We start from the raw sequence: 18,583 nt of genomic DNA on the forward strand, positions 1-18,583 counted from the left end.
TCACGATACATAGGCCACGATACGATACATATCACGATACATGACTGCACTGAATTTCACCAAAGCAGAATTTAGAAAAACAGCTTTTTATTAAACACTGCTTACTATAGTGGCATTTCTAACTATTGGCAGAGCAGGCAGCTGACCTCTGCATTATGAAGGGCCTCCATAACTGTAGCACAGTACAATATAGGTAATGGCATACAGGGCTCGCAAAATCGCTAGTCCGACGTCCCGTGGCTATTGTGTTTTCCAGTCGGGCTATCTTGAATAGTGATATAAAATCCCTTCCTTGATTCGCGTTGTTCACTCGCTTGTAGGGGTGAAACGGATCATAGTTTGTCATTTACATGTGTTTCTAAGTCTTACCAATTTAAATATTCAAGCGTTTTAAACCATTCATGCGCATGAAGAATTCAGTTCAGTGCTCGCGCCTCGCGTGCACACGCTCAAAGCGCACACATACAGAGCGGCGTTTCAGGCAGAGCACGAACACAGAATTGATTCCTCTTTCGCTTGAACGGACACATACAAGCAAAATTATCTCAAAATAACCATCTCTGCAAGTATTTTCATGTCTTAAATGAACGTAAACAGTGGAGAAAGAAATCGCACGTGCATCTAATTGGATCCATACATTCGGTCTTAAAGGGGCAGCAGCCTATAAATACCTGCTGTTTAAGCGCCACCTGCTGACAGAAAGTGACATTTGCGTCTCATTCAGCCCATCTGCTGTTTTTGTTTCGTTCAGATTTTTTATGTAGTATCACAAAGCAAAAGTCAGACCATTTTGTTTCAAAATTTTACAATCTAAGTAACATATATGCAGCATCTTTGTTTGGATCGTGATTAAAATACACAGGTAAAACCTTAGTTTACTTGCATGGAGACATTTCTTTTATTTGTATTATTTATTTATTTGATTTGGGATTTGTTTTAAAATTTCAAGTTAGAATATTGTTTGACATTTTCAATTTCACAAAATAATGTGCAGCCTTTTGGTCTGAGAAATAACAAAAGGACACCTTTTTTAAATCTGTCTTAAATCTCATTTTGTTAAAAAGAAATTGTGAGAAAATTGTATTGTGAAATCAGTATCGTGAATCATATCACATCGTGAGTTGAGTGAATCGTTACATCCCTATATGCTACTAGTTTTTGCTGTGGTATCGAAGTAGTAAATTGTTCTTTAAATAATAAGTGTTACTTAAATAATAAAGAACCATATTTTTTTTTGCTCATCTGAAAAATGATCCGATCTGTGACTCAAAATGTGATATGATAATGTAATATAATCCGAACCGTGAGATTTGTGATCCGTTGCACCCCTACTCTCTTGACTTGTTATTTGAAGAAAAAATACAATATCTTTTATTCGGGCTAGTTCATTTCATTTTTGGGCTACCAAAATCTGAAGAATGCCTGCCCGAAGGGCTACCAGGGATTTTGAACTTTTGCAAGCCCTGCTTTCTGATCCATGTCCAGGTAAGAGCATAAACCAAAACCCACTCACATCCCAAAACTCACTGCAGGCAAGCCGGTGCTCTCAACGCCTCCTCTACCATGCTGGATATGTGCAGAAAAGTGCCTGTTACTGACCTCCATCATAGTATTAATAAATAAAACGTGTTCAGGAGAATGTAAACCAGCCTCCAGCAAACCCAACATATATGACCTCACTTCCCCTCGGTGCTCTGCAGGCCCAGCGGAGGTATAAATACTACCATAAATGGGTAATAATATCTCTAGTGATGGGTGCATTGGTTTTCCTTCTCTCCCAATCCCACTAGATTTATGTTTCAAGATCAGGGAGGTGGGCACCTTCAAAATAGGAGTTTAAGCTTTTGTTTTCCCAGCATATGCTCCATCTCACACAATTTCTCAGATGTTCCTTCTAGCGTTTAGCTTTTTCTGCACTTTCAACTGTGTGTGCAAGAGGCTCAAAAATCGAAAAATTTGCTGGTTTAAATCCCTCAACTGCTGCAAAGCCAAATATCAGGCAACATCCAGATGTCTAATAACACAATGCCAGCCCAAATTTCACGGAACCTAATTCTCGCTGGCTGAAGACATCTGCTCAGCAACAACAAGGGGGAAAAAGAAACCCTTTAGAATCGAGCCAAATGATCAGTTTCCACATGCTCAGCCTTTCCTTTTCTTTATTTAACATCTTACACTTCAGGATAACAGATGCGGTTTGTGCTGAGAATCGACTGTGTTATGGGTTGGTTTGGATGCCCCGCTGTTGGGGTAATGAAGAGCCGTCTATCCTGGCTCTGTTCTCAGGGCATTAGCAGAGGTGCGGGGAAGATTTACAGCATGCAAAAGGAATCAATCTGGTGCAGTGTTGCGGGACCTGTGTCCAGGACTTGCGGTAAAGCCAGAAACAGCCAGAGGGAGCCTGGAATTACTGTACGCATGTCGATTGGCTGAGCATATCAGAGGCAGTAGGAAGCAAACGTCTGCAGAAGAGTGCAAACTCTGTGACAACCTTGTTCTTCCTATTTTTTCTCAACCATTGCACATTATCCAGGCTCTTCGTCCCTGCATAAACCTCACTTTGAACATACTCAATGAGTTCCTTGTTTATTCTCGTCACCTTTACAACACTTCCTTCAGCTGACCCACAGCTTGGCCAATACATACAAAGGCCTGCACTAGTGATAGATATATTGGGGAATTAAAAGTGTTATTTATTCATATTATTTATATACTATTATAGTATTTTATTATTTTTTTTAATAGTAAATAATATATTTTTATATAGTATATATTATTATACTTAAATATTTAGCTTTATTTTTATTTTAGTAATTTTAGTACTTCAAATATTTTGTTTCAGTTATTTGCCAAGGCAACTTTTCTCATTTATGTTTATATAGTTTTCTAAGTTTATATTTTTCCATGTAACATTTATGTTTACATTTAAATTAACAAAAATTATTTTTTGTTTTAGATTTAATAGTTTTAATTTTAGTCAAGATAACACTGTCATTTAGTCGGCCTGATAATTAATAATCTGTTCAATAACAAAACTATTTAATTGCACAGTTTGGGCCCTGTTGTTAATTTAAAAATGATTTTTTAAATGAATTTTTTTACATTTAAAAAATTAATTCAAATGTTAGATAGTTCCCTGTATAAATTACAGCAATAGGTATAGGAGTACTTTTTTCATATGTAAACAAAACAAGCATTATAGCACAGATATAACTAAATGAAACAATAGCAATACAATGTGAAACTGAATCACAGTGCTCAAATAAGCGGTGCATGTTTGAATGTGGTACACGTCCTTTCCACAATCCAGTTTCCTCTCAATATTATCAGTCTTCTCACTGAAAAAAGCAAAAAGGCCAAAGCAAAAAGCTAAAAGCTAAAATTCTGTTTAAAATTATCATATTTAAATAAATTCATAAGACTTTCCTCCACAACCAGTGTGGGAAATGTGAAAAAAAGTGTGCAGATTCTGTGTGGGCACAGCTGTGGTTAACACAGCCTGTGCTACCCAATGTCACCAATGACGTCCGAATGTAGCCAAAAAAAGCAAAGGAAAAAAATCCTACACACACCACTAAGTGTGCATGTGCAAATATGTTGACATGTGCTCGACAATTCGATAATGAAATCCCACTGGGAACCACCATTTGGTCACAGCTTTCGATTCTGTCATCGTTCCCGCACAAACTGCTCTCCTTCATCACCCGTTTTCACATATTTTAGTAAGAGCACACTTTAATGAGGGTATCTCAGTCTGCTTGCGCCCTGCCAGCCGTTCAGTAAAAAGAGACAGATTGCACGTCATTGTCATAATAGGCCCCTGGGCTATTATTAGTCCGCCTTGAGATGGACCTCCAGATTTGGAACAGACTAAAAATACAGGAGAAAGTGCGAGACGGTTTCAAGCCGCTACTTGAAACATCCAGACACGCACAAACAGGCACACAACAATCCATAGCTGTCCTTCAGACTCACTCGAGACCATCAAGCCATAATTAAAGAGTGTCTCCTGCTAACCACTCATTACCTTGTAATTTGCCCTTGTAGAGCATCAATCTAGTGCAAGACAGCAGGACAGCCCATTTCCTGTGCGCACCGGTATAGATCTGAAGACGTGCTAAGTGAGATGTCATTCACAGCCGACAAACGAGGCCTAAGAAAATCAAAGTGGCAAAATGATTGAATTTAAACCAAAAAAGAATGACTGTCACGATCGCCAACACAAGAATTCCTCATCCCCCTCACGTCCTTGATGCTAGATGAGGGTGATAGGAACAATGATCGTGAGAGACTCTTCTAATCACTTTTATTTGACCGATTGACCGGTGAGCTTTCGTGTACTTCCTGTGTGATGAAGGCAGTGTGCGTATGCTTCGGTTTAAGCCTGCTTTTCCTGAAGGGAGTAACTGATAACATTTTTCTCCCTAGTAGAATACAATAATCAGCTTCTAAATCCCCATCTTGTGTTCTTCACTTTCCCTGAATTCAATTTCATACAGCACTGAGTCCCGGCAAATGATGTGAAGATCAGTCATCTAGTCACTGAGGCGGTGAGGGGCGTATTCAAGCAAGACTTTTTGCCATTAAAAGTGTGACGCATTTGCAAGCATCAATTTCAACTTTCATGCTGAGCAAGAAATAAAAGCGTTGCTCAGTTTGGTATGGACAAGGAGTTTCATATTTAAAAAAGGACTTTCAAGTTTGCCCTTTTTCGTGACACTGAAGTCCATAGGTTCCAATTCGATTTTAGTTCTTTAATGGTTTAATTAACAAATCTTTCAGTGCTTGAAAGGAATAAACATAATATGCATCTTTAAATACATCAGTCAGTGACTCACAGTTAGGACTCAAAGTTGCATGCGGTAGACCTATGTGTATTCACCAGAAGAATTGTTTGGGAATTATTTGTTTGGGAATCAGACTACACAGGTTGTGCTGTAAGTTTTTGATTGACCATAATGAACCAGCTCATAAGATTCATTCATTCATTCAGGAATTGGATTACACTGGTTGCGCTGCATGTTTTTGATTCAATAAAAAGAACCGGTTCATAACATTCATTCTATCAGGAATCAGATTACACTGATTGCACTGTACTGTATGTTTCTGATTCACTAAAATGAACCATCTCATTATATTCACACTTTTGGAAGTCAGTCTACACTGAATGTGCTGACAGGGATTTACTCATTAGAATCATTATTTTAGGAATCAGACCACACTGGTTGTGCCATATGTTTCACTAAGGAGAACCAACTCATTGGAATCATCTGTCCACGTCATTTGGAACATCATTCGGTTCCAGCATTTTTTTTTAATGGAACATTTCTCAATTAGAAGGTTCACTGTTCTCAGCCCTATGTGGTCCTAAAACATGCTACATCATCATGGATGTTCTCTTTTGCATTAAATAACCCTCTCAACACAGGAACCAACTGTCTGTCTGCATCTCATGAGAGAAAGGCACTCTGGCCCCAGCACTCATCGCTAAAGAGATTAGCATAACTCCATGGTCTTCTTTGGAGACAAAGGTCTCTAATACCCCGCTGATCTGATTGGATTAACACACTAAGGCTGTCCCGGCTCATAGGGACATGGCTGTGTGCTATGCTATCATGCCATGTGCGGCCACTGACACAGCTAACATCCCGAGGTTCAGGTGTGTCCCCTGATCAACTGTCCTTAATACTGAGAGACCCAGAAGCACCTAAGGCTTTGAACTCTTCAAGCACCCGCAGCCACATCAATGTGTAATGGTCAAGAAATGCGCAAGCACACACTTCTGCTAGATCGCCTTTGATTATTACAAATCTGTTCAGACTACAAAAAAAAAAAATAAATAAAAAATAAAATAATAATAATAATAATAACAATAATATATATATATATATATAATATATATATGCTTAGAATATATGTGTGTATAGTTTAGAATTACTTTTATTTATTAGTTTTAGTTATTTTAGTAGTTCAAGTTAAACTACACAAAATTAAAAATAATGTCATTTTTTAAAAATATTTTAATTTCAGTAAAAATTTATTTTAAGTCACACTTTTTTAAAAGACTCTCTTCAAAAGGCTACATGAGACTTCAAAAACAGGAGTCCCAGAAGTGAGTCTGAATGTGTGATATCTGTGTAAAATTTTAATAATACCAACACTACAGTCATATCTTAAGATAAATCACCAAAAGGACGAGTGAGGTTGAAGAGAAAAGTCCTCCAATTACCTCCAAAGTGTGTCTGAGTGGCTCTCACTGAACCGTGAGCCATCACAGCCTGACAACATCTGATTCAATTTAGCGACGAACCTCCTGCTTCTCACCGCCGCTACAGACCACTGCTCATCCAGAGCTCATCCAGTTTCATGCCTGCTACAGGAAATCCATGCCTTGAAGGGGTCCAGACTTCTGCATTAAACCCACATGCCAGGGAACCACAATTTATATAGTAGTTTTCCCTAGTGTGCCGACATTATTTACTTAACAAGCAATACAAAAGAAGATGGTTATAATGGTGTAGTTTTACATTAAAAGAGACACTTCAGTCACGCTCACAGAGAAGGACAGGGAGAGAGAAGCTATAAAGTGAGTGCTACAGAAAGAAAGAGGAGTAGATACAATGAGGAAGGCAATGAGCACAACGAGAAAATAAGAGCAGGGGAAAGTCTGAGAGAATTTGGCCCTCATTTGTCTCTGCGGACAGGTAGTTAGTGGCTTACCACTGGCCTGTTCCCTCACAGGCTGCTGTCCTGTCTCTCTGGCTCACAGTAAATCACATCCTGCAGCCAGAACCACTATTATTATGTCTGTGCACCTTCTCCAAGATTACACCAGTGCGGCAAAGAGGATTCACCCATTGAGAGTCTATTTATAACCTCTGATCCTATGGCTTCCTGACCCCTTGTTGCCATTGCTCATTGTTTTAATTGTTGGCTGGTTATGTTAAGCAGTTAGCGCCTACTGGTAGATGCCAAAACTACATAAAATCAAGAGCAAAAAGCACAATGAAGGACATTTAAAAGTAGTCATGTAGAATACAGTTTTTAAAAATTGAAATATTATTTCACAATATTACTACTTTCACAGCATTTTAATCAAATAAATGCAGCCTTGGAAAGCATAAAAGGCTTCTTTTAAAAACATTTTTTAAAAATCTTAGTGTATCAGTTTCGAAATACAATTACAAACATTTAATGACTACTTAAATATTAAATGACAATTTTCATAATTTTAAAGTTAAACATTAGGTTAACTAAAAGGATGAAATCCCTTCAAATTAGTTGAAAATGGCATCAGAAATCACAAAGAACAGAATAAAACCATTTACTGTATAATGCAAATTAGGTAAATACATGAAATGTGATGGCACTGAACAGATTGAATTTTTCTCATTGATTAAATACAATAAAATCAACCTATCAATTCTATGAATTTAATATCCTGTTAACAAAAATGATTCCACATTTTTACATCTCTGAAGTTGTTCATATGTAAAATGCTTACATTTTAGATGCTTTTATGTAGATAACAATTCACTTGTCATTATTAAAAGCACAATACCTACATTGGCCATTGAGAACTGGGAATGCAAATAGCTTTCTCCAGGTGTTAGTTTTATACATGAAGCGCTTTATTTATACAGTACATCCTTGACTGAAGCCATTTTAACCGCCATTTGTCAGTGAAAGTCGTCCAGAAATATCCATTCTACTCAGTTTATCCCAAAAAGTCACAAGCACCATGAATAAAGCAAAGCAATTCATAATCAACCCGTGCTGCACACAAGTTTCTGTGGTAGAAAATCAAGCTGAAGATCTTCTGTACTGATTATCAGCATTTATGTCCATAACAAATCCTCTTATAAGCATTCGAGCTACAAAGAGACCTTACCTAGAAATAATATCCCTGAACAGTTCCCAGTGCATCCCGAGACCCAAATTTAGCACAAAAGCAGCTCTGTCTAAATCTATGTCACCATCCCGCCTGATCCAAATCTAGACAGCCAGCATTTCATTACAACTCCACTCTGAACTGCACATCACCCGAGGTGTGGTGCTACTTAACTAACACATCGACTAATAAATAACATTACTGCAACAATCTAATGATCTGATAATGGGAAGGTTTATGAATGCTTTTACAGGCTTTTAACTGCAGTTTCCTGCATAGTCGTTAAGATAAGCAACTCTCATGACATGCAGACGATGTAAACACTCTGTTGCCAGGAGCTACAGACAGACTGGACTTAAAGCTGTCAATAGTTGTTTGCTTAGGTGAAAACTAACACGGCATGTGGGTGATGGGTTAAGCAAAGGGCCAGAATACAGTCTTCTTCAAAATGCTCAGTATTAACCTTGCAATGTTCACAGATTGTGCTATTAACATGACTGATGACCAACTAAGTTTGGTTTGTTGATCACTATTCATCTTTGATCAGACTTGAGAAATTCCCTTGGAACTACAATAGAATGAGTGAAGAAAGTAAGTAAATAAATAAAATGAATCAAAGCACAAACAGAATGTCAGAGGCCGGCAGACTTGGACAACCATCCAAAACACTGTAGAAACAACCCTGGCATCAACTTTGCATTGTGATGGCAGGTTTTGTCAACTCACCCCACTTCTATCTATCTATTCTACAATCTATTTCTTTACAGACACACTGTGAAATCTGCTGAGTTTGCTTAAATGTTTTAAAGGTTGCTTACTAACTTGTACATGCATATCCTGTATTACTAACTAGTGGTCGACCGATATTGGTTTTTTGACAGCCGATGCCGATGGCGATATCTTGGAAAGCAGGGTGGCCGATATAAAGCCGATATAATTTTATTTAATATTTAAGAAATTTGAAATCATTTGAAAATGGATTAAAAAATAAATGTGTAAAATAAACATGCTTATACTTTAAATGACAAAGTATTTTTCACAAATAAACAAATATTTAATAAAAATATAATTTAAAAGGAAGTAAACACTGTAACCAACAGGGCACTCAGTATTCTGGGAAGTTTGTGTGCATTGGGAATCACATTTTTTCAAATAAAGCCATGGTAACAGCATTTTACATACAGCACACAGTGAAAATTACATGAATATGACATTGGGCAAAAGCATGAAGCGCAGCATAATTTGAAATCACGAGTTTAAAGTTTGTCAATCGCGCGTCTCAATGAAGCTGAACTCTCCTCCTGTCCGTATTCAATTCACACGGACTGACCTTTACACAGAGTACACGCGATCGTGCAGGATACAAATGCACACTTCACAAGATCTCACAGCTGGATTCGACTAAGCTTGCAATGTTTTTGAAATTAGATGTTCATTAGTCATTCAAAGATTTGTTTAAATTATATAAATGCGTATTTGCTGAATGCTGACAGCAAACGAGAAAGTATTATAATGTTTGCCTTTCTATTACTAACAATATAAAAGCAATCGTTATAATACTTTTTTGTATACATTTAATTCCTTTGTTTAACAGTTCTATCTGATTATTAGACAGACTTCTATCCGTGGACAGAACTGTTAACGATGACAGCGAACAAGAGGGAGAATGTGAGCACTGTGTGTTCAGGTGCTGCCGTTCTCAGCGCCGTCAAAATAAAAGTCTGGCGCGCCGTCAAAATAAAAGTCACGCCACGCCATCAAAATAAAAGTCACGCCACGAACGCATTGGCCAAACAGAAAAACTTATTGGCCGATGCCGATATTTGAAAAATACCAAATATCGTCCGATATATCGGCCTTGGCGATATATCGGTCGACCACTATTACTAACACAAGATACACAAAGAAACACAGTCACGAACGCAATTCCAATGAGTCACCATGACGCTAATCTAGAGGTCTGCTACCCTACGGGTCCCGAAATACTTTCGGGTTTTGGGTCGGGTTCGGGTTAATGTTTAATGAATAGCTTCGGGTTCGGGTCGGGCTCGGGTTTATAGCTAAACTAAAACTAAATGCAGGCTACGCTGCTTTCATAGACGCACACACACATTATTGCACACGACATCACAGCTATTTTACTAATAAAAGTTTCCGTGCTTCGACAGGCTACTGACTCGCAACGTTATATTTCTCTGCAATGAGGGGGTAAAATCGCTGTTTTTGAAGGAACTAAAGGGCCTTTCGCACCGCTTTAGTTCCAGAACTAAATGTACAGTACTAAAGTACTGGGACGATTTTGCGCGAACTATTTCCCAGTACCATTTAAAGGGTGATTTATCGTGCAGCCCTACTTTACATGTATTTGCTTACTGACCGTTGCATGCAATCATGAATGACAGCATTTTTTTTAAATTGGCTATTCGTTGTGAGGAAAAAAAATGATTTCGGGTTCGGGCTCTAAATTTAACTGTGCCGCTCGGGTCGGGTCAGACGATCTCAGGTACGGGCTGGATTCGGGCTTTAGACCTCTAAGCTAAACCCTTTGACCAGTCATTTAGACAACTCCTCTCCATGCAACTGCATGCTGCGACATTAATTTAGTAGTGCACAGACCCTATCCTAACTATCAGTTACAACATCTTCCTCAAGTGCAACTAACCTTATTCTATTTCTAGATGAGAGTCAAATTGCTGTCCCTCTCTCGTTGACACACACAGACACAAATGTGTGTGTCATTGAGATGTTTCGCAGGGAAAGAACAGATAATGAGTCTTTTACTGTGGAGTTTATGATAATCTTAACAAGCTAAAACCCATTAGAGCAAGAGGTTCAACTACTTCTGGCAGAATCAATAGTCAGTCGACTAGACTAGAAATAAACGATCACAAACTAATGTATACACTGAAAATGTCCAAATAAGACTTAAGTGAACTCTAATTCTCATGTTCGAGCAACAAAAAAATTTAATCATTAAAATTTACTGTACAAAATTCCTTGGAAACTAGAAAAATCAATGAGGGTTAATTTTTCACACAGATGTAAAATTTCTGTCTGATACCAGTAAGATGATAATTAATTTCATGTTATGGCTGATAAATTGCTATTTTAAGTAATATTTAAATTCTACACTACTTTATATAAATAAATTAATAATGAAACATTTAAAATAGGGATGCACCGATATGAAAGTTTTGGCCGATACCGATAACCGATAATTCTTTATTTTTGAAAGCCGATAACCGATATGTTGGCCGATAAATCTATATCCAAATTTTTATATACTTTTTTAGAGCCTGATTACAAAAAAGGTCTCATCATTAAAAGCCACATCCCAAAGATAACAGAAAAAATGAGCATTTATCGGCCGATACCAATATGGTGGACGATATATCGTGCATCCCTAATTTAAAACTTAAAATTATTTTTATTTTAAATACTAAAATTGAATCTAGGCATTACAGCATTATTATGTATAAAAATAGATATTCTTTTTCAGATTTGCTGCTTACATTTAACAATGTTTTTATAAAAATTTAAATCAGCAAGTAGATGATGGCAAAGATAGTCTAAATAAAAAAAGGGAAAATGAGGATGCACAATTTAATATCCAATATATTTAAACCGATAATGATAAAAAAAAAATACTGTCTGATATGGTACTGACTGGTATACAGTATTGTCCATCACATAATTTCATTAGCATATATGAGCGATATCACACTCGTAGATGTGAGATATGGCTGTATATCGGCACGGCTGTGATTTGGCTGCAGGTAATCACAGCATGCCGATATACAGCCATATCTCACGTCTACGAGTGTGATATTGCATTTATACAAAATTTAAATGGCACGAGTGTGTAAATATATAAGAAAACCAACAACGGAGTCTCTTTAAAAAGTTTTCTCTTTTTAGTCTCTTTTGTGCAGAACTACTTCCTTCCGCCACAGATTCAAATCTCAATTTGACAGTTTAACAGCTGAGCTCAAGCCTCTGTTACTAAAAGAAAATGTCACTTTAGAACTAGTAACGAAGGAACGTTGAGTTGCTTCATTGAAAGCTTATTGTATTACAGTATTCAAAGAAATCTTGATGATAGCTTTAGAGTTCTAATCTGTGTATTATGTAGAGTATTATGAGAGAGAGATGGACTGAGCGAGTGTGATCACCTGCATCTGATACAGCATTTATTCTTCAGTAAAAATAACTTCCGTTTCAGTCTCTTTCAATATAAAAGTATTTACTGCTCACTCGTAAAACAGTCTCTTGTCGCCATCTAATGGTGGAACAATGTCACTAAAATCACAATCACGAACACACACACACACACCCCGTTTCCCAATACTAAATACTACTATTATGTATAGGGTTGGGAATCGAAAATCGATTCCGATTCCAGAATTGGATACTTAAGGTCAGGAATCGGATCCTTCTTGTCAAATTAAAATTTCAATTTGCCTATCGATTCCTGTGCGGTTTTTTTTCTTCATCTGTGAGGACCGGACCTAGCGATCTGCCAGGACCTTGCTCGCTAATCTAAACGCTCCAAAGTTTGGCTACATTTGCGATCAGAAGCCAAAAAAGCTAAGTATAATATCTGTGATAGCTAAACATGTTGCAAGAGAGGTGTCACCACCAACATGACAAAGCACTTTCATTTAATAGATCGTTAAAGATCGCGAAAACGATTCAAGCACCAACGTGATTGATCCTATTCTTAAATTACAATGATTCATCTGTTTCATTCCTCAACCTTTGACGTGTGCGATCAATGTTGTGATCACTTGTTGGTTCGTCCGTGCAGCGTACGATCACACCAGTGTGATTTTAACATTTAAATCTGCATTCGCGCTGCCGCTGACCTAAAGAGAGCAGCTGTCATCTGTCATGAATGAAACAGCTTCACAGTCTTTTCATTATTTCTGTTACAAACATTCAAATCACAGAAGTACTGGGATAAAAGTTTATAGTTCAGATATAAACTGTGTGTGCGATGTGTATGGTAGCGATTAAAATAGAGTAAATCACCTTGTGAAAGTAATTTGACACTTCAAATAAAGATTTATCAATTACATTGTTATTGCGATCAATGTTGTTATCACTGGGTTCGTCTGTGCAGCATACGATCACACCAGTGTGATTTGAACATTTAAATCTGCGTTTGCACTGCCACTGACCTAAAGAGAGCAGCTGTCTGTCATGAATGAAAAAGCTTCACAGTCTTTTCAGCCACACAGTATCATTATTTCTGTGTTACAAACATTCAAATCACAGAAGTACTGGGATAAACGTTTATAGTTCAGATATAAACTGTGTGTGCGATGTGTATGGTAGCGATTAAAATAGAGTAAATCACCTTGTGAAAGTAATTTGACACTTCAAATAAAGATTTATCAATTACATTGTTATGCCAGTAGGTGGTGAAAAGGGGCTGTTAATAAATAAATAAATTACATGTGATTTTGTTTAGTTGTCTAATGTTTTTTCTTCAGAATCATGAGAGAACCACAACTTCCGTTTGGGAAAAAAAAAGGGGACAAGAACTCAATCCAGAATCATGCAGTTCTATTTTGCACACAAACAGCTCTTAAAGAGTCCAGTTTTTATGTAGCATGTTGATTTTTGTTCATGGTATTCAGCTTCAATAAATGGTTTGCAAAAAAGAGACACAGGATAAATGTTTGATATCATTATTTAATCACATTGGAATCGAAAAAAGCTTCACAGTCTTTTCAGCCACACAGTATCATTATTTCTGTGTTACAAACATTCAAATCACAGAAGTACTGGGATAAACGTTTATAGTTCAGATATAAACTGTGTGTGCGATGTGTATGGTAGCGATTAAAATAGAGTAAATCACCTTGTGAAAGTAATTTGACACTTCAAATAAAGATTTATCAATTACATTGTTATGCCAGTAGGTGGTGAAAAGGGGCTGTTAATAAATAAATAAATTACATGTGATTTTGTTTAGTTGTCTAATGTTTTTTCTTCAGAATCATGAGAGAACCACAACTTCCATTGGGGAAAAAAAAGAGAAAAAAAAACTTAATTTATTCAGAATCACGCAGTTCTATTTTGCACACAAACAACTCTTAAAGAGTCCAGTTTTTATGTAGCATGTTGATTTTTGTTCATGGTATTCAGCTTCAATAAATGGTTTGCAAAAAAGAGACACAGGATAAATGTTTGATATCATTATTTAATCACACTGGAATCGAAACTGGGAATCGAAAATAATCGGAATCGATAAGCAGAATCGGAATTGATAAAATTCAAACGATACCCAACCCTAATTATGTATATAAAATATTTATTGAATAATAAACAACAACAACAGCCATCATAAAAGTTGCTAGACAATTCAGTAAGGGTGCGACGATAAATAGATTCGTGGATCGATTCTGCGATTCTCTTTTGAATCGATTCGGAGCTTAGTTTTTAACAGCAGATGGCACTGCGTGCTTTAGAAACAGCCGTACTCTGCTCGCTTCCAGTTCCTTACACACATACCACTTAAACCTAAAATAATCATTCATAAAGTTTGAAAAGGTTGAAGTGAATTACAAGAGTGTTCACTGTGGGCTGTTTACATTAATCTCACATCATAAAAGCTGAGGTCCAAGTATATTTAACCACTTACATCAGAGGTCCCCAACCACCGGGTCACAACCCACTACCGGGCCGTGGAAGAATTGCTACCGGGTCGCAAGAACGTTCGTGTAAAATAAAGAACTTTGTAGTGACTGAACACATGGCGATTCCATCTTGAAAACACGTCAACAGCAGGGGAGTGTGAACAGCGCTCCACTTGTTTAAGTGTAACTGTGGCTGATGGTGTGGGGCCGTTGAGATCAGCCAGTAACAACTGACAGTTCTCTTAGTAGTGCAAGTCACTTAGGCCTGTGTCAAGGCATGTGGACGTTCTGGAAAAAATGTGTATAGATATGACACTCTATTATTTATTTATGTTAATGATTGTTCTAATTATTCTAATTATTCTGTATTTTCTTTGTAGGCGATTGATATGGAGTAGCAATTTGACAAATTCATGTTAAATAAGTAAATGAAAGATTGCTCTGATCTGTCACACATGACGCCCTGGAGCTCACATCTTCGAAAACGTCGAAGCAAATTTTCAAATAGACGTTATCTTTATTAACAAACCGCATATTTGAAGTCAAAACAAGTACAAAAAAAAACTCTCAAAACTACATTCTGTGACAAAAAAAAAAATTTTTTAAATTTTAGTGGATTTGGGCATCTGCCGTGACACTCGCTGTGAGAAATACAGAAAGCGGAGTGATACAAATTGTGAAAGGGCATTCCTATAGCGATACCAGTACAATATCTCTCGGTTCTCCACCAATCAGATTTGAGAACGAGAACGAACTGTTGTATAAATATATATATATATATATACAGAGGGTACGGAAAGAACTTTGTAGTGACTGAACACATGGCGATTCCATCTTGAAAACACGTCAACAGCAGGGGAGTGTGAACAGCGCTCCACTTGTTTAAGTGTAACTGTGGCTGATGGTGTGGGGCCGTTGAGATCAGCCAGTAACAACTGACAGTTCTCTTAGTAGTGCAAGTCACTTAGGCCTGTGTCAAGGCATGTGTGATGCACTCAGTCAGCAGGGTACCTATTAGGCTAGTTGGACCAGCCTTTAAACCGTCTTTCTCAGAGATTGGACATAACCACCCACGAAATTCCCAATTTTCATCAACCAAGTGTACAGCTGACAGAATGTGGCTATTTAACGGTTGCAATGCCTGTGGATGTAGAAGGTTTTTACTGAAAAGTGCACATTTGTACCGTCATCACCATCATGAATGCACAGGTTGTCAGTTAGAGGTTTAAGAGTTTAATTGGCCATTTGCTAAAAGTACACTGGAATGCACAGGCATTCTACAAAGTTCCCCCGGCAGAGTCAAAAAAGTCCCTAAAAAACCACCTGGGAAAGTGAAAGGCAAGGCAAGTTCTAGGATGCCCTTTCCTTGCACTTAGTAACTCTGAAACATGACTCACGGTGTCCATTATCACATTTAGGGCCAGTGATTTTCAAATGCAGAGAAGTTTTGAAAGAAGTCTTTAAGTTGTCCAGAATAGGAAGATATCAGCATGTTATTTCAGCTCTCCCTGCAGGCCTGCTAAAACACACCCTGTTGTGTGTCTGACTGGTAAAACAGCTGGAGAGCTTCCTTGTGTATAAACTGCAACTGCTTTGGTTTTCTAGTCATTGTGACAATAAACAATCAAGCCACTTCATTTTGTGCTCAACTCAGAGAAATGGCGTGCAGGGTAGAAAAAGGGGTGATCTAGCATGGTGGTTAAAGCTCCAAGCTATGAACTGAAAGGTTGTGGGTTCAAGCCCTGCATCCTTTCCTTTACATAAAAAAAGAATCCGTTTCTACCAAAATATTACTACAGTCAATTGTGGTACCTTACGGTACCACTGTCATCCAAAAAAAAAAAAACCTCAATGAGAGGACTGAGAGTTATATTATATTGCAGCAACTTCGACATCATAGAAATTATGGTTAACATATTCATTTTTGTAAGGACAGGTTCAAACCCGAAGGAATGAAACGATGAACCATTACCACTGGTCAAATTCAGAGGACTATATAAAAGTGTCAACTAAATGATGTATTATTCCATAAATAATTACAAACAAATCTCTTATAACATCATCAACCCTTCTGGAAGTCGACACTATAAAGACAAATGTCAGATGATTTGGCTGCATGGTCTTAATAAGTCAGCACTATTACCATGATTTCATACAGTTAACAAATGATTATTGAAAAATGGACATTTGTACAAACATCAGCATTAAATATTTCTAACAAATGCCTTGCAGTGCCACTACCTTGAACTCAAGACTAATAGCTAAAGAACTCTAAAGCTATCATCAAGAAATAGCTACATATCTGATAAAAATGATTAAAAAAGAAAAGATAGTCACCTTTACAAAATGGAAAATCGTGGAATGACCCTTTGGACTTTTCCAGCATAACTTCAGTTAAACTAAAGGGGAAACCTCATCCCGCCCTGAAGCAGTAAATGAAACAAAAACAAGATGATATTGCCTAACCTAATCGCATTCCTTCGATAACAATGTATCGGATTCAAGTAGCCTATATTTTCCTTCGTGAAACTGATACTGCAGTCTTGACCGAGTAAACAATGACTTGAACGGTTTCTAAGCGCGAACTAATGCACGGAGTCTACTGTTTACGCACAACTTAAAATTTACTGAGGAGATTTTACACAGAAAAATAGTTTAAAACCGTAATAGTATCAATACAGGCAAAGCCAATCCCAATATCTGAGACTTTTACAAATCTCCCTTACTATTTAAACTCCCGGCAACACTGAATGTTTTGAAAGCCTTGCGACTTCCAGCACTTGCAGGGTGAAACAAACAAACTCACCTCGTTTTTTTCGACTTGCTTTCTTTCTTGTTGAGAACTCCCGGAACGCAGTTGGTGAGCTCGGTCCAGTCCGCGTGCAAGCCGCAACTCCAGCCGGTGGAGAAGCGAGAGAACAGCCAAGTCTCCTTTCGGTTCGGACGGTAGCAAGTACACTTCTTCTGGCCCGGTCTACAATCACACGGAAGCTCCAGTCGAACATTTTGGACTAGATGCCTCCCGAAGGTCGTCCCGCCGGTCTTTTGAATGTGGAGAAACACAATCACGTCGTCCCCCTTGATTTCGAAATCTATTTTGCGCTCGAGATCTTTAATAGGGAAGTAGTACTTTTTCACATAGTGCGGATCCGGAGTGGGAAAAATGGTCATGTCCTCTTCGTACCCGTGCGGGGAGCCGAAGTTTATCACCCCGGGCGCCACGTACTGGTACAAAATCAGCATGAAGAAGACTGATCCGACGACGATCAACAGAAATTGACTGGTCCTTTCAGCCATGTTCCTTTCCGTGTCGTTCATTTGTTATCATTTCTCAGACAACAACAGTCCGCGGTGCTTCTGTGGTGGCTTGCACCCTTCTCGTCTCTCCGGAGGCAGATCATCATAGGTCCACTTAAGAGTTTAGAATCTCGAGACAATGTGTGTTTGGATACATTATATCCACATTTCGACCGGTCCTACCTGTCGAAAATCCAGTTCGGATCCGTTCACGGGACCCTTGTTGCAGATGAAGGCATAGCAGCCCTCAAACCTCGAGAGTTGTTGAGTCTTCAGTGAAGCCACCCGTCAGAAAATACCTCCCTTGTCTCGTATAATTATTCTACACAGCGACACCCACTCCCCCAACACACACACACACACACACATCAAGCTCACACTCGTAACTATGAAGAAAATGCTTTGTTTGGAGTTGTCGCTTGCAGGATTTTTTTTTTTTTTGAGGCCAACACACACACACATCAAACTCACACTCGTAACTATGAGTTTTTGTTTTTTTTTTTTGAGGAAGCCTTTGGTCGTGGACTATTAGTTACAGACACGTTTTCAGTTTTTTTTATGCCAAAGATACTCAAATATGTAGATAGCTTTCAAGGGGCCCTCTTGATAAAATATAAACATTTTATATATAAAGACCGGTTTATACTGTGTAAACAAAATAGGCTACTGCGTTTACAGAATTAACTTTGATTTTTATTTAACTTTTATTTTATTTAATCATTAAAAAGACGCAAATGCTATCTGAGAAATA

General features: G+C 37.8%; 1 protein-coding gene across 1 annotated transcript in view; it reads right to left on the reverse strand.

Moving 5' to 3' along the window:
• The window catches only part of LOC107697682 (heparan-sulfate 6-O-sulfotransferase 1-B-like), a 64,890-nt gene extending 46,626 nt beyond the window's left edge, over positions 1–18,264 (reverse strand). Inside the window, exon 1 of the mRNA XM_016498478.1 lies at positions 17,342–18,264. Coding sequence (XP_016353964.1) covers positions 17,342–17,853 — 512 coding nt within the window. The 5' untranslated portion in view covers positions 17,854–18,264. The remainder of the gene's footprint in view (positions 1–17,341) is intronic.
• Between the last annotated feature and the right edge of the window lie 319 nt (positions 18,265–18,583).

The sequence above is a fragment of the Sinocyclocheilus anshuiensis genome, unplaced genomic scaffold (assembly GCF_001515605.1).
Source record: "Sinocyclocheilus anshuiensis isolate Anshui unplaced genomic scaffold, SAMN03320099.WGS_v1.1 scaffold886, whole genome shotgun sequence".
Classification (NCBI taxonomy): domain Eukaryota; kingdom Metazoa; phylum Chordata; class Actinopteri; order Cypriniformes; family Cyprinidae; genus Sinocyclocheilus; species Sinocyclocheilus anshuiensis.